Genomic DNA, 20656 nt, shown 5'->3' with positions numbered 1-20656 from the left:
TTAAAATTAAGTAAGGACTAAACTTACAAGGTCGCCATTTTGTAGGGACCAAAAACATAATTAACCCATAAATAAAAGACTGCATAAAAAAATAGGCTTAATTAAACTTTTGGCCCCCTAAGTTTCCCAAAGTTGTCATTTTGGTCCCCTAAAAAAAAAAACTCTTTCCAAGCCCCTAAGTTTACTTTCTGTTGCAATTTTAGCCCATCATGACAATTTTAGCCCCCTAAGTTTACTTTCCAGGCCCCCTAATTTCGAGTCAAAAAGTAAACTTAGGGGGCTAAAATTGCCATGAGGGGTTAAAATTGCAACAGAAAGTAAACTTAGGAGGCTTTGAAAGAGTTGTTTTTTTTATGGGGCCAAAATCACAACTTTGGGAAACTTAGGGGGCCAAAAGTGTAATTAAGCCAAAAAAATAATAAAAAGATAGAAAAACCATTTAATAATTTCAATACATAGTTAATGTAAAAAATACTCATATCTTTTATATTTAGTATGTATTCATTTATTTAGACATTAAAAAAAGTATTTATTTAGAAGTTACTCTTACGATTTGATAACGATATACTTTTTTTAATTATATGTTTAGTAACAATTTTATAGTCAAGACTTTTTCTTCTTGTTCTTCAAAAAAGGCTTTTTCTTCTTGTATATATACATATTATCAAATTATAACAATCATCTCTCAATCAATGAAAGTGATTTCTAAACAAATACGAACACATGCTAAATAATCTTAAACATATTTTTGGTCCCTTATCTTTAATTTGAGGTTCATATTGCTCCTCTAACAAAAAAAGTGCTTATTGATCTTATAATTTTGATTAAATGGTAGTAAGTTAGTCATTTACATTTTATTTTGTTAGTTAAAATCAACATTTGTGATACATGACACTGTGATTGAGTGCCCACATCAGAGTATGTGTAAACTTACTAAATATAAAATAAAAGATATTTACAAACTCTAATAATAATGTATTGCAATATCTTTTAATGAATTTAAAACTGAGTTCCGAAAAAAATTAATAAACAATTGAAAGATTAACAATCCAAAGATTTAATTATACAAAATAAATAGTGCAATCACATAAAAAAAAAAAAAGAAAAGGTGTAAATAGTGTAGGATAGACGTAATGAGATGAATTGATCCATAATAACAGGTCATGATCTATGTGGTGTTCCTATCTCAGTCGTTGACAATGCTTTTTTATATTGATCCATTAGGAAACGCACAAGCTTATAAATATTCATCTTTATACTCATTCATATTCATATTCTCAACCCAATTCACTATCTCTATTCTTATAAAATACATTTCTTTGAATTAATTTGTACACTTTGTTGATAATCCCAGAAGAACTAAATCACAAGAAAAAATATGGATCACCAAGCAGATGCTAACAGAACTGATTTGATGACAATAACTAGGTTTGTTCTGAATGAGCAATCAAAGTATGCTGAATCACGTGGAGATTTCACCATTCTCATCAATCACATTGTTCTTGGCTGCAAATTTGTTTGTTCTTCTGTTAACAAGGTACACACACACACTCTCATGTCATTCATTTTGATTAGTGAAAATTCACAATTACTTTTGTTTTTTATTTTTACCATTGATTGAATGTTTCAGTTTTTTTTACTGACAGGCTGGATTGGCAAAAATCCTAGGACTTGCTGGAGACACCAATGTTCAAGTGAGTTTTGTTTTTTATAATATTTTCCTTTAATTTATAATGTTACGTGTTCATGTTAATATGTGACTTTGTCACACCATCTAAATCTTTTTTGTGTGATAGCGACACCATCTAAATCTGAAATAATACTATGACAAAAAAAACATTATTTATTTAATATGAGTTTAATGGACATACAATAAACCATTTTTACATCAACATCCAACGAGATACCACACTACTTCCATATCATAGTAGTAATTTCTAACTATCCTTATAAAAATGAATTAGAGTGGATGTTAGTGTAAAATAGTTTTACACTAACATTGCATATCCTTTAAATCCATTTAATATTGTATTTTCAACTGTAAATTTTTTGTTTATGATAATTGAGCAAATACTTCCAAAACATGTGCGGACACACCAATTAGCTTTAAATTCGATTTGCCTCCACCGGTTTATGCAAACTTGATGTAATAGAGATAAGGAAAAGAGTGAATTCCCTTTAAAATACTTGAATTCCTTGAATTTAATTACACACTCACTTAGATGAGAGTTTAGTGATTAAAGTTTCATCAATTACACCTGTGCATTAGAGAAAGAAAAAAAAAATTTTGAAATGGTTTTCGCATAACTTTGGATCATGAAAGTATGAATTTCATATTGTTTTTCATCCCTTTAAGTGTCTCTATTTCCATAGAAACTTATAATACTTGGTGAAATTGAGAAATACTCATCAAATAACATTTCACAAAGTTTCAAGAGGTTGATATAAGTATATGTAACATCCCTATTTTTCTATTCACCACTATTTAAGGGGGAGGAGCAAAAGAAATTGGATGTGATTTCTAATGAAGTATTTGTGAAGGCCTTAATCAGCAGCGGACGCACAGTAAGTCTATACACTCGAGTTTGCTTTATTTTGTTCTTTTTGTTGGTATACGTTTAAGTTTGATTAATTCATATGCATTTTATTTGGCATTGTTTTGTTCCTGATTTAGTAAAATGCAATTTTTTGCTTTGGCAGTGCCTTCTTGTTTCAGAAGAGGTTGACGATGCTATCATTGTGCCCCCAGCACAGCGTGGCAAGTCAGTTCCAAAATATTCTATATTTATCAAATCACACATGATCATATTAATATTCATGTGACATTAACAAATTTTCTTTTTGATTTTGAAGATACATAGTTGTGTTTGATCCTTTGGATGGTTCCTCAAACATTGATTGTGGAGTTTCAATAGGAACTGTAAGAATTTTTCTTTTTTATTTTATCCCAAGCTTGATTGCTATATTTTAAATCATCAAAACAGAAATCATACTAAAATCTAGCATTTTCACTATTGCATATAGATCTTTGGTATTTACACAGTGAAAGATACAACTGAAGTTAGCGTTGAAGATGCATTGCAACCTGGGAGCAGTTTGGTAGCAGCTGGTTACTGCATGTATGGAAGCTCTTGCACGGTAAAACTAGCACCGATTATGCTAATAGAATGTTATGAAGTTTTTCTTTTAACTATTTGATATTTACATTTCACAATTTGCTTTCATTTTTATTATGAAATTGAAATATTTTTCATGTCATAAATACCTGATTCTGATCGAATAAATTGCACGGATTTGCAGTTTGTGCTTAGCACAGGAAATGGAGTGAATGGTTTTACACTTGATCCTTCCCTTGGAGAGTTCATATTGACTCACCCAAACATCAAGGTACATGCATTATGTTGCAGCTAAATTGGTAAATAAATTAACATATAGTTATTAGGTTTTTACTTAGGCAATTCTGAATTTTATTTTCTGTAACGTGCGTGTTACTTCATAGATACCAAAGAAAGGAAAGATTTATTCTGTGAATGAGGGAAACGCCAAAAACTGGGATGAACCAACGGCCAAGTAAGTTTTGGAAATTCTGTTCTCGAGTACTATTTGAAACCTGATTCTTGAGTTAACATGAAACAATTGAGCTAATTTTCAAATGAATCTTTCGAACTTTGTTTCGTAGATACGTAGAAAATTGCAAGTTTCCACAAGACAGTTCACCACCAAAGTCTCTTAGGTATATTGGCAGGTATATGATTCTGAACTTTATGTAGTTTGATCTTGGTTTTCCTTCAAGTTTCTTCATTTTATTTGCTAACGAAAAATGCACAATACAGTATGGTAGCTGATGTCCATAGAACATTGCTATATGGTGGTATATTCATGTACCCTGCTGATAAGAAAAGCCCAAATGGAAAGCTAAGGTAAGACTGTGATATACTTTGGTGTGTCTATTTGTAATTAACATTTGATCTAGCATCCTTAGGTCTTAGGAGAGTTAGTAAAATGATTCTCCGATAGAAAAGGAATCTGAATTCTCCCAAGACCTAAGGACATTTTAAAATCGGACATTTCCTTGCCGACTCAGGAGTTAGGCCCATAGCAGGTTCGAGAACCTAAATTATTGGGATATGTAGTCCCGTTTGCAATACTCCATACATAGATGAGAACTTGGCGAATTCTTATCTGTTTTAATTGACCGAGTTGTGTTATATGATATGTTTAAACTAATAACTTATGGATATGAAATTTGACTGTAAATTATCAGGGTTCTGTATGAAGTTTTTCCAATGTCATATTTGATGGAGCAAGCAGGAGGTCAAGCTTTCACAGGAAAACAAAGGGTATTACACTTTTTCTTTGCACTATTAGTTTATATTGCTACAAAACTCTTTAGTTGCAACAATTCAATTTGTTACTCTCTCATGCATCTCTGCATCTTCAATATGGTATACTGTATCTAAGTTTAAATAAACACGAATCATACATTTTTTTTATACTATCATGAATCATACTTTATACCTTATATCAGTTATTTAATCGTTGAATTGGTCATTTGATACTACATCTGATGGATCTCATGTTCATACGATAATTTTTTTGCAGGCACTTGACTTGGTTCCTAAGAAAATACATGATCGATCGCCAATATTCCTTGGAAGCTACGATGAAATTGAGCATATAAAAGAGCTTTATGCAGAATCCAAAGAAAATGGTGCATGAAAATCAACTCAATTTCTGTTTCTTTTAATTGCTTAGGTTCCAATTCTTGGCGTTTCTATCTTTTGACAATTAGTAGGGGAGGAATGCTATATGGTACGAAGTGTCACGAATTTAGAATCATCATCATCTCAGGGTGGATGAAGATTCATAGCCTTTTGTATAAATAACATTTGTACTATCAATCATTTCAAAAATATCAATCGTTTCTCTTGTTTTAAATGACAAGCTTGGGTTACTCACTACATCAAAAAATACTTTTAGCCACAACTATTATACATTTGAGCAAAAATATAAATAGATATTGAAGTAATTGTGAAGCTAAGTATCATTGCATACAATAAACACATCAAACTTCATGTTTAATATTAAAAGCATCGACGAGCCATTGGGAAGCGACGAATTGAGGTTGTTCCAGTAGTGAGGTTTCTCGACGCCGATGAGTTTGCCCCCGGGCAGAAGAATCGTCTTGTAGAGACAAAACTTGACAATGTGTCAACTTCCCCGCAGTGCAAAGTAGTAAGTTATCTCAGTGTTTGAGTTTATTGCATAAATCAGATGAGCTTGTTGCTGATGGTGAATATATAACTTACAACAAGGAAAACTAATAACATAGATAAGCTAGCTAAAGTGCGGTAAATTTAGTGGTTGAATTAAACGATAAATATAAATTGATACAAAAAGTATAAATTATTAAACTCGTTGTTATATATAGGGTTTTCTTGAGTACATACGATCTTTATCAAATAACTTTACTTTTACTTGGGTCGTATGAACTTATACGCCGTAAGCTAAGTTAGTGGTTTAATCTTATCAAACATATCCTTAATATATTGGGCACATCCACACACACATATGTTGATGGTTGAAAAATTTGAAAATAAAAGACAAAAATTAAAACGGAAAAGGTTAAACAGTCAGTAGTGTTAACCAATTGTTGACGACAATGGAGCAACCTGTTCAGTTAGCTTTTTAGGATCTTATTTGACACAAAGCGGTTCCTTTGAAGGTCCCTCTCTTTGCTTGACGTCTTCTTCGTAACCGGCTTCCAACTAAGGATAATTTGGTAAGGCATAACATCCTTCAACCTCGACTCTCAGCTTTGCGTGAGCGGTTGTGGGATGGTGGAAATGGTTGATAATTTGTTCTTGGATTGTAATTACTCTGGAGTATTTGGTATATTATTCGGCATTGGATTGACATTACCATGGTTGATCCATCTCAACTATTGGACCACTTTCAATTTGGTCAGATTGGTGGATCTTGCAACAGTTTATGCTCATTTTCATATGTCATTTGGTTTTCGTAAGTTTGAGTGATTTGAAAAGAAAGAAATATTAAAATCTTCAAAAATAAGGATTAATGTTTGGTGCTACTCTTGTTTTTTATAATCATATGTGGCGGCTTAATCCACCGTGTTTCGGTTTCGGCATTGTGACTTCTGTAAATTGTAAGTGTGCAGTCCTGTCACTCTTCGTGTTGGGTCAAAAAAAGGTATAGTGAAAAGTATACATAATGATTTGTTTTTGGTTCAAACATATTATTTTTTGATAGAGCATATACATGATGATTTACAGAGCAACACAAACCATAGAAGCCGTTATCTATTTATCCAAATGCGACGTATTATTATTTTCATTTATATGTGTCATGAATATATTTTTTTTGAAAGGGTATATGCCATGAATATTGAAACCAAAGGAATTGTTGGATTGACAGGAGCCCAGGCTGTGATCGTGAATGACACAGCTGTTAGGTACCAAAGTCTCTCAACTTTGTTTAAAAAATGAACAATTAATAGCATTTACTAAATATAAACTAGAAATTAAACTAAAAACAACCGTTAAACTCCTTAAAACTTTCCACGCCACATATTGAACTTCACAGCCCCAAAAAAAAACAAATGCACCCCTATATAAAACTCATGTAGAGAATTAACCATTCTTTTATCCTTCTTTGCTCAGATTCAAAGGGAGAACAATCAAGAACAAGACCAATTACTTGGCTTGTTCTCCCACATTGTACATTAATTACTACTAATAATCATTGAAAATGGGTAACTGTGCTGGCAACCCTAGGACCGACGAAAGTGACGCTCCAGTCCCAGTTCCTGAGCCTGTCACCGAGGAGGTTAAGGTTGAACGACCAGCTGAGGAAACCAAAGCCGAGGCGACCAAAGTTGAGGAGACCGCTAAGGCCTCCGACGATAAGTCTCTAGGCACCTTGCTCAATGAGGTACGCATTCTTATATAAGCAATGATATTCATGCACATAAATATGATATTGAATATCCAACGCCATATAAAATACACTGAAAATATACCAAGTATAAAATATCCTTTCGTGAAATTTTCGCTATGTTATCTTTCGCGATAACTAGCAATTTCCTTTGATGATACAAATCTATTAGTAGTGCAACCTTATTTATTTCATTTTTCATTATCTTATTAATTTGGAAGGATCATATGTATATTCATTCATGTCATGATTGATTAATTTCTATTGATAGAATAAAGAAAAGGCTGAAGTGAAGGGTGAAGCCAAGGAGGAAGCAGCCACCGTGGAGGTGAAGGCTGAAGCCAAGGGAGAAGAGAAAGCCCCCGAAATTAAGGAAGAGGCAAAGCCTGATGCCACTGAAGAGAAGCCCAAGCCTGAGGAAGAGAAGCCCAAAGCCGAGGCTGAGCTAAAAGCCTAAATGGACTGTCAATGATGCTTCAAATATACAAAATTATTAGAATGTGATTATTTTCCATTTTGTGCTTCAAGACAATTCATTCAATTATTCTGGAAATAGACTGATTATTTGAATTTTTTCTTGGAATTTATTTTTACTATGCACTTTAATCAGGGTAAACCAAACTTACATTTACTTTAAATCATTAAGTCATTTGATTAGAGCATCCACAATGGGAGAGTCTTAAACATTTAAGACCTGGTACCTAATAGGTACTTCCATTGTGGAAAAAAAAAATTAAGGGTTTTAAAAGATGCAAGGTCTAAATTAAGATCTCATTTTTAAATGGGCCCACATCACCTTTTATTAAAATAATAATTTTCATGGTTATTTTTAATAGTATAAAATAGATAGTGTATTAAATAAATAGTATTGGTGGGACCCAATTAGACATTTTGTTAAAGAGTCTCCATTGGAGTGGTTGAGTACCTATTAGGTACTATTATTAAAAAATTATTAAAAAGTGATGTGTCAATGTGGAACCCATTTAAAACCTCAAAGATGAGAGTCTCCATTGTGGATGCTCTTAGTGTGTGTTTGGGAAAGCGTTTGAAAGCTAGAAACCGCTTCCCAATGCACTATTCACGATTCCCAATGCTTAAAAAACGTGAAAAAGTAGAAGCTTCAACTTGAAGCGTTAGCCAAAACGTGGTTTCAATTGCTTGCAGCGCATAAACAAACAAACAATTAATATAACATACAACAACAGTATACTACCATTTTTTTTACTAGGTTTGAATCACTCCATTAATCAAATTTGGGGGGACATGACATTTAATTACTCTCTCCATTTCAAACCTATAACTTTTTTTGTTTGTTTTGGTTTGGTTAAAAAATAGGGAAATCCCGAATATTTGATTGTTTAGCGTTTTAGTTTTATTTAAAAACTTTGGTTGTTTTAGAATTTGAAGTCATATTTAATCAAAGAATTGAGCTCAAGTGGTTAACAAGGAATTGTTAAGGAGAATCTGAGTTCCACCTGCATGAAACAATTTTTAGTCAAAAATTACTTACCTCCCAACCAAATTTTGAATTACTACGACCCCTTTCCCAAGGAATAGGAGCGTTAAGACAAAAAAAATCAAGTCATATAATAAATGCTCTTATTCTTGCAAACCTATAATTATCTTAATTTTAAAGAGTTTTTATGAGATTTATAAATAATTTATTTATTACAATAATAGTACTTCAAACTTTATCATGTGGTCTATCACAAATAGTTGATGCGCAATGCATGTAACTTTTTAAAACTTTGGAATCTTGATTTCAATTCAACCGATAAAAAATTTCAAACCGATAAAAATTCAATTAACTAATTTGTTAAATATGCATATAAATCTTATCTTATCTTATACAACTAAAGGTTAAAATGAGGAGTAACAATGTAGAATTATATTTTTACTACTCATAGACTTAAATAGAGACAAAAAAGTATTGTCTCAACCTCTTGACCGATGCGACCTTTTTCATACATGCTAATGTCAGAATTTTGACAACTCCAACATCCATTTGGTCATTTTTCTAGCAATATACATACAACATGAATAACACTTGCTTGATAGGTTGGCCTGTTCGGACCGCGATGTGATGAGCCCAAAAATAGTTTTTCAACCTCTTGACTGATGCCACCTTTTCCGGCCTATAAAACTGTCCTAACAAAATACTAACTAGTATACAAACAATGGTTTACCTTTCTACGGTCTGGTGAGTAACATAGGTTCAAAGATTATTTGTTTTAGTCAAGAAATGTGGCCTCATACTCCCAAGTCCAAATCAAATTGTGTCCCCTCTTATAGAATGGTAGAGTGTGTTGGGATGACTTTGTAATGATCCAAGATAAAGCTGTTAAGATTGTGTTAAACCCATGGATTTCGTTCTTGAACCTTAGGGTGGACATTTCTAATACGGCCCCACACTTGTATGGATTGACTTCGATCTCGCTTTCAATTGGATAAAAATATCATAATTTTTCATGTTCGAACTCCAAATGTACTTTCTCGGGGTTCAACCATACGTATCTTTGGACCTCTCGAAATAAATCGTGTGGCTAGAGGGTTCACCCATCCATGTATGACGACTCATTATTCCACTCACTTATTTGCTATCTACTTACACACCGCCATAATTTGACATCAAAGTATCATTGCAAATACATCTTTTTCACTTAGAGAAGAAGCATACAACCCGATATATGAAATCTAAATCTAAGCATCAGACGTGAAGACCACATCTCCAAGTTCCGGTCCGGTGATCAACTTCGTGTATTCACACATGAACAATACAAATGCATAAAAAATAAACATCAAATATATGTACTTTTACTAGACATGCACTAAATAACTTTACGCACGAAAACAAATCGTTCCCAAATACAGCTATGCATTAATATTTCGATGAAATGGTTAATTGTTGTTATTGTCGAAAGTTTTTATATTCAATATGTTCAAATTTATTTATGGTCTGTTGGATCAATAAATGTAAACAAGACGAAATGGAACTCAAATCAACTAAAGTGAATACTCTTGTACTCTGAAGCTTTGTCAAATACTTATCCATTATTCAATAATAATTTTTTTGTCAAATAATTTTTATTCAATACTAGACATTCATCTCTTATGTGATAAGTGGAGTATCTGAAGTTTAAACTCAGCTCCTATATATAATATGCACGGTCATTCCTATCTGAGTTAAGTTCAGAGTGACAATCCTTTCAAAAAAAAAAAGTTCACAACGACAATTTATTTTTTGAAATCCATTATTCAATATTAAATGTATGTTATTCATTTATAATTACTAGAGTTTTTTATTTGATGATTGTATTTGAAAGTTTTAATTTTAACGGAGGGGAGGGGAGATATTTTAATTAAAAAAGTGTTTGGTTCACAAGGGGAGGGGAGAAATTTTAAAATTATTTTACTGTTTTACCCTCAAACTTAATTAAATAAGGATAATAAAGTAACGAAACAATAACAATATAAACGATAACAACACGATTTAGACGATAAAATAATGGATTAATAATAGGGTTGTTACAAGGAAAAATTGTTAATAATATGAAATAAAAGTTGTTACAAAAATAATATAACCTAATAATAATAAAAGTTGTTACAAGATAATATAAATAACCTAATAATAATAATAATAATAATAATAATAATAATAATAATAATAATAATAATAATAATAATAATAATAATAATAATAGTAAAAGTTGTAATAAGGATAATATAACCTAATAATAATACATGTTGTTAGGCGACAACGTCGATTTTGAAACGGATTCCAAGCTTACTTGTGATGCCTTCCATGCTAATCGAGATGACACTTCTGAATTTGGGTGCATTATCTCATTATGTCGTATCTGTTTAGTTCTTTCTTTACCCACTCTAGGGTGGAGTTTGTTAGGCGACAAACACACGAGGTTGCTCATGTTCTTGCAGGAGAAGCCACGTTACTAGCTCGTCCCGTTGTTTATTTTCACATACCCGATTGTATTGAACCTCTTATTATTAATGAAATGCTATAAGCATATTTCTTTAAAAAAAATAAAATAATACATGTTGTTATAAGGATAATTTTGGCGGTGCAGTAAAATTTGCTCCTTTCCTCTTCTAAAAATTAAACCAAACACGTTAAATTAAAAATCTTCCTTCCCCTCCTCTCCCACCCTCTCCAAAACCCTCGAACCAAACGGACCCTAAAATATTGGTATCCGGCTAGGTCAGTTTTTCAATGAATGCATTAATGTTTTTTCTGCTGTCTTGTTTTTTTTAGTTATGTCTCCTCACCAGTGTTTTTTTTGTTCTCCTTCTTTCTATTGTTTTTTCTTTGTTAGCTAGTTGGTTTTGGTTTGGGTGTTTATTTCTTTCTTAGCTAGCCAAGGACAAGGTAGCCATGATCTGATAGTCGTGTCAGCAAGTTTAATGCTTAAAATTGAATAAATCGAATACATCGAATAAATCAGGTAGCCAAGGACAAAGTTTTTGCATTAATTTTATATTTTAGCCTGATAGTGAGTAGTTGACCTACATGGTGTATTTAACTATTTGAATAAATGGAATATCTATTCTTTAAAGAAAAAACAAAGAAAAATCAAAATCACTATAAAAAATTATGTCAATTAAAAATTACTCATAAAAAACTTTCATAATGTATTGGAATATCTAAAATTCACAATAGAGTTCTCAACTCTTATTTATATATATTTTTTTATGTGAATAAAGTATCACTTGCATAAACTAATCATTCGAGGTCAGGACTACAATAGATGACAAACTCTCCTTCAAGAGATTTAGTTTTTTAGGTTGGATTGGAATACAAGACTTTTGATTAAAGTGTAACATATCTCTTATCATGTGATCTAAATCCTACTGTGCTTTAGTACACATACTTGAAGTTGAAACTATGTGTGATGTACAGACCACATTATTTATTTTTTTATTAAAGCGACACGCATGCAGCACTTTGTTTCATCAAGGATGACTGCTGGCTATGTTAAAAGCTTAGACGGAATTTTGCAAATTTGAAGATCGATGCGCACTAAGATAGATATGACCAAGAATTAAATAATCACCTTTTATGCCTTCAGTACCTTGTTTCCATATGCTACTAATCTACTAGTAGTGGCATTTGAAAGCATATGCAAAGCAGACACTTATATATCACCACCAATCAACAAAATTCCAATTGGAAGCATGTTAGAAACTGCGCGAAAAGATGGCTCTAAAGTCACGTCATTTTGTTTTTTAATAGGGTCACGGCGTCATGCTATGATGCTAGGGTAGGGTACTATAACGTTCATTCCATACTCGTACTCCCTCCGGTCTCAAATATAAGAAAAGATTCCTTTTTTAGATTCATTGAATAATTTGACAGAATGACATAACAACACTAATGGCTTGACAGCACATAAAGGCATAACAGCATCAATGGCATGACAAAACATAATGAGTATAAGAGCACTCACCTTGACAGCACATAACAACACTCGTGGCATAACATAACAGAGTGGCATGACAGCACCAATTCTCTTTGATGAAATATATAATTAGTTTTCCCATGATGCAAATTGTAATTCATGTGTATATATATTAGCTTTCAGTGATCAATAAAAGCATCGAAACATATTTTATTATATGGCATCAGAGCAATTTTCGATCTAGGAAAGGGTGTTGAAACTGCCCTTATTTCCTCTTGTTCATTGTACTGCTATTGCAGTTTGTACTTCTGACCTCCCTGAAGTTTCATCACATCCATTTATTCCTCTAATTCTTCCGCACCACTCAAACTATCCCAGCCATGGCAGCAGCAACAACAGAGACAGAAACTCAACAACCCAAATTCCACTCTGCTTTTGGAATACCAACGTGAAATCCATCATTCCAATCACGTTGGACAACGATTCAAGCCTCTATATATCATGGTCTGCCTTATTTCAAGTTCAAGCTTGTGTTCATAACGTGCTTGATCATATCATCACTCCCACTGATGAAAAAGAAAGACAAACAGCAGAAGCAACAAAGAAAAATGACCCCGGTCTCTGGAAACGTCTCGATGCGGTCATTTTACAGTGGATGTATGCCACCGTAACCCAGGATATTCTCAGTTCCATTCTGGTAATCAATGATACTGCTGAAAATTGTTGGAAAAGAATTGCTGCTATGTTTCAAGATAACAAGCATTCGAGAGCAGTCCACCTCGAACATCAATTCACCAACACGAATTTGGAAGATTTTCCGTCTACCAAAGCCTATTGCAATCGTCTCAAATTACTCGCCGATCAACTTGCAAATGTTGATTCTCCAGTGAACAACACTCGCCTTGTGTTGAAAATGATTTCTGGACTCACCGACTCATACGCAGGATTCGTCACATACATTCAGCAACACGATCCCTTGCCGACATTTGAAACGGCGAAATCTCGGTTGGAACTAGAAGAATCAACCATGGCTCAACGTGTTGCACGCGAATCCAGCCACTCCTCATCTCAGGAAGCCTTGCTAATGAAATCACAAGATGAAAATTCATTTTCTTCCATCTCTCCTACTACCAATCATGTGCGTGCTGCCAACAACAACAACAACAACAGCAGCAATACTCACGGTAACCACAATAATCGAGGACGGAACCGCGGTAAGGGGAGATACTCCGGCAGAGGCAGCCGCAACTACAACGGCGGAAATGGATGGCAGCAATCAGGCGGTGGTGGACGCGGTCAAAATTCCTACTGGCAACAGCAACAACAGGCCCCTTGGCAGTGGCCACCGTATCCTACTAGGACCCCTCCACCATGCCCTTATCCAACTTTTTGGAATAGGCCTAATGCGAACCCAAAAACTCAACAAAATGGTATTCTTGGACCTAAGCCACCAGCTGCATTTACTGCAACTGGACCAAGTCCAACAGATATTGAAGCTGCTCTCCACACTCTCCATCTCGCTCAGTCTGACCCATCTTGGTACATGGACACCGGAGCAACATCTCACATGACATTCACACATGGTAATCTCTCATCTTATTTTAATTTGAGCAAAAATAATAGTATTATCGTAGGAAATGGTCATTCAGTTCCTATTCATGGTTTTGGAAATGCTAACTTAACCCCGCCTCACCCTCCATTAGCTTTATCAAATGTCCTCCATGCACCAAAATTAATTAAAAATTTAATCTATGTTCGTAAATTCACTACCGATAACCAAGTGTCTGTTGAATTTGATCCATTTGGTTTTTCTGTGAAGGATTTTCAGACGGGGATGGTTCTAATGAGATGTGAGAGTCAAGGCCAACTATATCCCATCACCAACACAACCACAAATAAAAACAAATTTCCTTCCGAGTTTGCAGCTCTATCTACTTCTGTTTGGCACGACCGTCTAGGTCACCCAGGAGCATCTATTTTAGAATCTCTTCGGAAAAATAAAATGATTGATTGTATTGCTACTTCAAAGTCAAATTCAAGTTTTTGTCATTCATGTCCTCTTGGTAAACATATTAAAATGCCATTTGTTAATTCAGATAACTCTACTCTTATGCCATTCGATATTTTACACAGTGATGTGTGGACTTCTCCCGTATTGAGCACTTCCGGTCATAAATATTATGTGCTTTATTTAGACAACCATTCGAATTTTTTGTGGACTTTTCCAATTTCACACAAATCTCAAGTGTTTTCAACTTTTGAAAAATTAAGAGCATATATTAAAACTCATTTTCACAGGGAAGTTAAAAATATTCAGTGTGATAATGGTAGAGAATATGTCAATGGCAATTTTCAAAAACTCTGTCAAGCAAATGGAATTTCATTTCGTTTCTCGTGTCCTTATACTTCATCTCAAAATGGCAAAGCTGAACGAAAAATCCGATCCATTAATAATATAATTCGGACTTTACTAGTTCATGCTTCTCTACCTCCAAAATTTTGGCACCATGCCTTACAAATGGCAACTTATCTATTGAATATTTTACCAAACAAAAACTTGAATTATCAATCACCTCTCAAAATTCTGTTTCAAAAAGACCCGTCCTATTCTCATCTACGAGTATTTGGGTGTTTATGTTACCCACTTTTTCCATCACCTACTATAAACAAACTCCAACCTCGTTCCACCCCATGTGCCTTTTTAGGATATCCTTCCAATCATCGCGGATACAAATGTTATGATTTATCACAAAATAAAATCATTCTTTGCCGCCATGTGATATTCAATGAATTAGAATTCCCCTTCTCTAAGCTGCACACTCTCAATCAAACCAATTATCAATTTCTTGATGATGAAGTATCACCTTACATAAACCACTTCATCACACAAACTAGCCCAGGTCCAAGGACACCAAACATCACACAACAGAACTCTCAACCACCTACTCAACTAGGACCGACCTCAACCCCCCAATCAGACCAATCTACCTCTCAACCGGACCAAATTTTGCCTTCCACATCTACTCCACAAAATATACCACTTCCTGCTATTTACCAACCTACCATTAGTGAAGAAAACAAACCAGTTACGAGGAGCCAACATGGCATTTTTAAACCCAACCAAAAATACATCAATCTCCACACCAAAGTCACAAAATCTCCTCTCCCTCGTAACCCTGTGTTAGCACTAAAAGACCCGAATTGGAAAATGGCTATGGATGATGAATACAATGCTCTAATTCAAAATAAGACGTGGGATTTAGTACCCCGTCCACCTAATGCAAATGTTATTCGTTCTATGTGGATTTTTAGGCATAAAGAAAAATCTGATGGTTCTTTTGAGAGGCATAAAGCCCGACTTGTAGGTAACGGTGCAGGTCAACAGGTTGGCATAGATTGTGGAGAGACCTTTAGTCCAGTTGTCAAACCAGCCACCATCCGAACAGTACTCAGTATTTCCTTATCTAAAGCATGGAAAATTCATCAGTTAGACGTCAAGAATGCTTTCCTACATGGTGAACTCAAAGAAACAGTGTATATGCATCAACCTTTGGGCTTTAAGGATCCAAATCTTCCTCATCATGTCTGCCGTCTGCGAAAATCTTTGTATGGGCTCAAGCAAGCTCCAAGAGCATGGTACAAACGGTTTGCAGATTATGTATATTCTATCGGATTCTCTCAAAGCAAGTCAGACAACTCTCTTTTCATCTACCGAAAAGATACACACATGGCCTATCTTCTTCTTTATGTGGACGACATCATTCTCGCTACTTCTTCTAATAATCTTCACAAGTCTATAATATCACGACTTAGCTCTGAATTTGCTATGAAAGACTTGGGACCACTGAGTTATTTTTTGGGTATTGCAGTTACTCGACATAATGGTGGTTTGTTCCTATCTCAGAAAAAGTATGCAGATGAAATTCTTGAGCGAGCAGGTATGTCATCATGCAAATCATGTCCCACTCCGGTTGACACTAAACCAAAGCTTAGTGTCAAGACTAGCACTCCCTATGAAGACCCATCATTATACCGTAGCCTTGCTGGTGCTCTCCAATACCTCACCTTCACGAGACCCGACATCACATATGCGGTACAACAGATATGTCTTTTTATGCATGACCCCATGGACGATCACATGCACTCTCTTCGACGCATTTTGCGTTATATTCAGGGAACTAGTCACTATGGTTTACATCTTTATCCATCATCCACTACATCGTTGATCTCTTACACAGATGCTGATTGGGGAGGATGTCCCGACACTAGACGATCTACCTCTGGTTATTGTGTTTTTCTTGGAGACAACTTACTATCATGGTCGTCCAAACGTCAACCCACATTGTCTCGATCCAGTGCTGAAGCTGAATATCGTGGAGTTGCCAATGTCGTCTCTGAGTCATGCTGGTTACGTAACCTACTTCTTGAACTTCACTGTCCGATACACAAAGCTACTATGGTGTACTGTGATAACGTTAGTGCCATATATCTTTCCGGTAATCCTGTTCAACATCAACGTACAAAACATGTCGAGATGGACATTCACTTTGTACGTGAAAAGGTAGCTCGTGGACAGATACGTGTCTTGCATGTTCCCTCGCGCTATCAAATTACGGATATATTCACCAAGGGTCTTCTCCTTACCGCGAGTTCCGTCCTCGATTATTGTGGTTACCGTGAGTATTGCTGCTGCAGTTGTTGTTGTTGTTGGCAGCACGCACATGATTGGTAGTAGGAGAGATGGAAGAAAATGAATTTTCATCTTGTGATTTCATTAGCAAGGCTTCCTGAGATGAGGAGTGGCTGGATTCGCGTGAAACACGTTGAGCCATGGTTGATTCTTCTAGTTCCAACCGAGATTTCGCCGTTTCAAATGTCGGCAAGGGATCGTGTTGCTGAATGTATGTGACGAATCCTGCGTATGAGTCGGTGAGTCCAGAAATCATTTTCAACACAAGGCGAGTGTTGTTCACTGGAGAATCAACATTTGCAAGTTGATCGGCGAGCAATTTGAGACGATTGCAATAGGCTTTGGTAGACGGAAAATCTTCCAAATTCGTGTTGGTGAATTGATGTTCGAGGTGGACTGCTCTCGAATGCTTGTTATCTTGAAACATAGCAGCAATTCTTTTCCAACAATTTTCAGCAGTATCATTGATTACCAGAATGGAACTGAGAATATCCTGGGTTACGGTGGCATACATCCACTGTAAAATGACCGCATCGAGACGTTTCCAGAGACCGGGGTCATTTTTCTTTGTTGCTTCTGCTGTTTGTCTTTCTTTTTCATCAGTGGGAGTGATGATATGATCAAGCACGTTATGAACACAAGTTTGAACTTGAAATAAGGCAGACCATGATATATAGAGGCTTGAATCGTTGTCCAACGTGATTGGAATGATGGATTTCACGTTGGTGATTCCAAAAGCAGAGTGGAATTTGGGTTGTTGAGTTTCTGTCTCTGTTGTTGCTGCTGCCATGGCTGGGATAGTTTGAGTGGTGCGGAAGAATTAGAGGAATAAATGGATGTGATGAAACTTCAGGGAGGTCAGAAGTGACAGAATGACATAACAACACTAATGGCTTGACAGCACATAAAGGCATAACAGCACCAATGGCATGACAAAACATAATGAGTATAAGAGCACTCACCTTGACAGCACATAACAACACTCGTGGCATAACATAACAGAGTGGCATGACAGCACCAATTCTCTTTGATGAAATATATAATTAGTTTTCCCATGATGCAAATTGTAATTCATGTGTATATATATTAGCTTTCAGTGATCAATAAAAGCATCGAAACATATTTTATTATATGGCATCAGAGCAATTTTCGATCTAGGAAAGGGTGTTGAAACTGCCCTTATTTCCTCTTGTTCATTGTACTGCTATTGCAGTTTGTACTTCTTATAATAAAATATGTTTCGATGCTTTTATTGATCACTGAAAGCTAATATATATACACATGAATTACAATTTGCATCATGGGAAAACTAATTATATATTTCATCAAAGAGAATTGGTGCTGTCATGCCACTCTGTTATGTTATGCCACGAGTGTTGTTATGTGCTGTCAAGGTGAGTGCTCTTATACTCATTATGTTTTGTCATGCCATTGGTGCTGTTATGCCTTTATGTGCTGTCAAGCCATTAGTGTTGTTATGTCATTCTGTCACACCCCCGCCGTTGAAGCGGGAGGTTGGCGTACGCTTAAACTGTCTCGAAAGTCTTGAAAGAGTATTAGGGGAAGACCCTTGGTGAATATATCCGCAATTTGATAGCACGAGGGAACATGCAAGACACGTATCTGTCCACGAGCTACCTTTTCACGTACAAAGTGAATGTCCATCTCGACATGTTTTGTACGTTGATGTTGAACAGGATTACCGGAAAGATATATGGCACTAACGTTATCACAGTACACCATAGTAGCTTTGTGTATCGGACAGTGAAGTTCAAGAAGTAGGTTACGTAACCAGCATGACTCAGAGACGACATTGGCAACTCCACGATATTCAGCTTCAGCACTGGATCGAGACAATGTGGGTTGACGTTTGGACGACCATGATAGTAAGTTGTCTCCAAGAAAAACACAATAACCAGAGGTAGATCGTCTAGTGTCGGGACATCCTCCCCAATCAGCATCTGTGTAAGAGATCAATGATGTAGTGGATGATGGATAAAGATGTAAACCACAGTGACTAGTTCCCTGAATATAACGCAAAATGAGTCGAAGAGAGTGCATGTGATCGTCCATGGGGTCATGCATAAAAAGACATATCTGCTGTACCGCATATGTGATGTCGGGTCTCGTGAAGGTGAGGTATTGGAGAGCACCAGCAAGGCTACGGTATAATGATGGGTCTTCATAGGGAGTGCTAGTCTTGACACTAAGCTTTGGTTTAATGTCAACCGGAGTGGGACATGATTTGCATGATGACATACCTGCTCGCTCAAGAATTTCATCTGCATACTTTTTCTGAGATAGGAACAAACCACCATTATGTCGAGTAACTGCAATACCCAAAAAATAACTCAGTGGTCCCAAGTCTTTCATAGCAAATTCAGAGCTAAGTCGTGATATTATAGACTTGCGAAGATTATTAGAAGAAGTAGCGAGAATGATGTCGTCCACATAAAGAAGAAGATAGGCCATGTGTGTATCTTTTCGGTAGATGAAAAGAGAGTTGTCTGACTTGCTTTGAGAGAATCCGATAGAATATACATAATCTGCAAACCGTTTGTACCATGCTCTTGGAGCTTGCTTGAGCCCATACAAAGATTTTCGCAGACGGCAGACATGATGAGGAAGATTTGGATCCTTAAAGCCCAAAGGTTGATGCATATACACTGTTTCTTTGAGTTCACCATGTAGGAAAGCATTCTTGACGTCTAACTGATGAATTTTCCATGCTTTAGATAAGGAAATACTGAGTACTGTTCGGATGGTGGCTGGTTTGACAACTGGACTAAAGGCCTCTCCACAATCTATGCCAACCTGTTGACCTGCACCGTTACCTACAAGTCGGGCTTAATTATGCCTCTCAAAAGAACCATCAGATTTTTCTTTATGCCTAAAAATCCACATAGAACGAATAACATTTGCATTAGGTGGACGGGGCACTAAATCCCACGTCTTATTTTGAATTAGAGCATTGTATTCATCATCCATAGCCATTTTCCAATTCGGGTCTTTTAGTGCTAACACAGGGTTACGTGGGAGAAGAGATTTTGTGACTTCGGTGTGGAGATTGATGTATTTTTGGTTGGGTTTAAAAATGCCATGTTGGCTCCTCGTAACTGGTTTGTTTTCTTCACTAATGGTAGGTTGGTAAATAGCAGGAAGTGGTATATTTTGTGGAGTAGATGTGGAAGGCAAAATTTGGTCCGGTTGAGAGGTAGGCATAACAGCAGAAGCAACAAAGAAAAATGACCCCGGTCTCTGGAAACGTCTCGATGCGGTCATTTTACAGTGGATGTATGCCACCGTAACCCAGGATATTCTCAGTTCCATTCTGGTAATCAATGATACTGCTGAAAATTGTTGGAAAAGAATTGCTGCTATGTTTCAAGATAACAAGCATTCGAGAGCAGTCCACCTCGAACATCAATTCACCAACACGAATTTGGAAGATTTTCGAGACAGTTTAAGCGTACGCCAACCTCCCGCTTCAACTGCGGGGGTGTGACAGAATGACATAACAAAACTAATGGCTTGACAGCACATAAAGGCATAACAGCACCAATGGCATGACAAAACATAATGAGTATAAGAGTACTCA

At 35.7% G+C, this 20656-nt stretch overlaps 4 protein-coding genes across 5 annotated transcripts; 3 read left to right on the top strand and 1 right to left on the bottom strand.

Annotated features, from left to right (window-relative positions):
- Nucleotides 1-1271: 1271 nt before the first annotated feature.
- Nucleotides 1272-4938, top strand: LOC146943490 (fructose-1,6-bisphosphatase, cytosolic-like). Its single transcript, XM_085741778.1, has 12 exons — nt 1272-1537; nt 1647-1694; nt 2491-2565; nt 2701-2762; nt 2854-2920; nt 3025-3138; nt 3301-3387; nt 3500-3570; nt 3680-3745; nt 3834-3920; nt 4265-4340; nt 4603-4938. Exons 1-12 carry the CDS (start codon nt 1379-1381, stop codon nt 4717-4719), a joined length of 1029 nt encoding a protein of 342 aa, XP_085597904.1. The 5' UTR covers nt 1272-1378; the 3' UTR covers nt 4720-4938.
- Nucleotides 4939-5139: 201 nt separating this feature from the next.
- LOC146943489 (uncharacterized) lies at nt 5140-7524 on the top strand. Its single transcript, XM_085741779.1, has 2 exons — nt 5140-6951; nt 7226-7524. Exons 1-2 carry the CDS (start codon nt 6769-6771, stop codon nt 7409-7411), a joined length of 369 nt encoding a protein of 122 aa, XP_085597905.1. The 5' UTR covers nt 5140-6768; the 3' UTR covers nt 7412-7524.
- A 5041-nt stretch (nt 7525-12565) lies between these two features.
- LOC146943488 (uncharacterized) lies at nt 12566-14468 on the top strand. Of its 2 annotated transcripts, none has more exons than XM_085741748.1 (2): nt 12566-13951; nt 14197-14468. In XM_085741748.1, the coding sequence occupies exons 1-2, from the start codon at nt 13024-13026 to the stop codon at nt 14220-14222; spliced, it is 954 nt and encodes a 317-aa protein (XP_085597874.1). In that variant the 5' UTR covers nt 12566-13023; the 3' UTR covers nt 14223-14468. The 2 variants fall into 2 exon arrangements, with proteins under 2 accessions (XP_085597874.1, XP_085597873.1); XM_085741747.1 differs by having other exon boundaries at nt 14188-14468.
- Nucleotides 14469-17008: 2540 nt separating this feature from the next.
- Nucleotides 17009-17916, bottom strand: LOC146943487 (uncharacterized). Its single transcript, XM_085747711.1, has one exon. The coding sequence runs from the start codon at nt 17846-17848 to the stop codon at nt 17009-17011; it is 840 nt and encodes a 279-aa protein (XP_085603837.1). The 5' UTR covers nt 17849-17916.
- Nucleotides 17917-20656: the final 2740 nt, after the last annotated feature.

The sequence above is a fragment of the Medicago sativa genome, chromosome 2 (assembly GCF_051527215.1).
Source record: "Medicago sativa cultivar Bolivia chromosome 2, Bolivia_mono, whole genome shotgun sequence".
Lineage (NCBI taxonomy): Eukaryota > Viridiplantae > Streptophyta > Magnoliopsida > Fabales > Fabaceae > Medicago > Medicago sativa.
Note: the sequence above shows the minus strand (reverse complement) of the source record. Positions and strands in the feature narration are given on the sequence as shown.

Coding starts and splice junctions, on each gene's coding strand:
- LOC146943489 (XM_085741779.1), top strand. CDS start 6,769: ATGGGTAACTGTGCTGGCAACCCTAGGACCGACGAAAGTGACGCTCCA. Junction 6,952..7,225: donor TAGGCACCTTGCTCAATGAG/GTACGCATTCTT, acceptor TTCTATTGATAG/AATAAAGAAAAGGCTGAAGT.
- LOC146943490 (XM_085741778.1), top strand. CDS start 1,379: ATGGATCACCAAGCAGATGCTAACAGAACTGATTTGATGACAATAACT. Junction 1,538..1,646: donor TTTGTTCTTCTGTTAACAAG/GTACACACACAC, acceptor TTTTACTGACAG/GCTGGATTGGCAAAAATCCT. Junction 1,695..2,490: donor CTGGAGACACCAATGTTCAA/GTGAGTTTTGTT, acceptor CCACTATTTAAG/GGGGAGGAGCAAAAGAAATT.
- LOC146943487 (XM_085747711.1), bottom strand. CDS start 17,848: ATGGCAGCAGCAACAACAGAGACAGAAACTCAACAACCCAAATTCCAC.
- LOC146943488 (XM_085741747.1), top strand. CDS start 13,024: ATGTATGCCACCGTAACCCAGGATATTCTCAGTTCCATTCTGGTAATC. Junction 13,952..14,187: donor TCACATGACATTCACACATG/GTAATCTCTCAT, acceptor TTTTCTGTGAAG/GATTTTCAGACGGGGATGGT.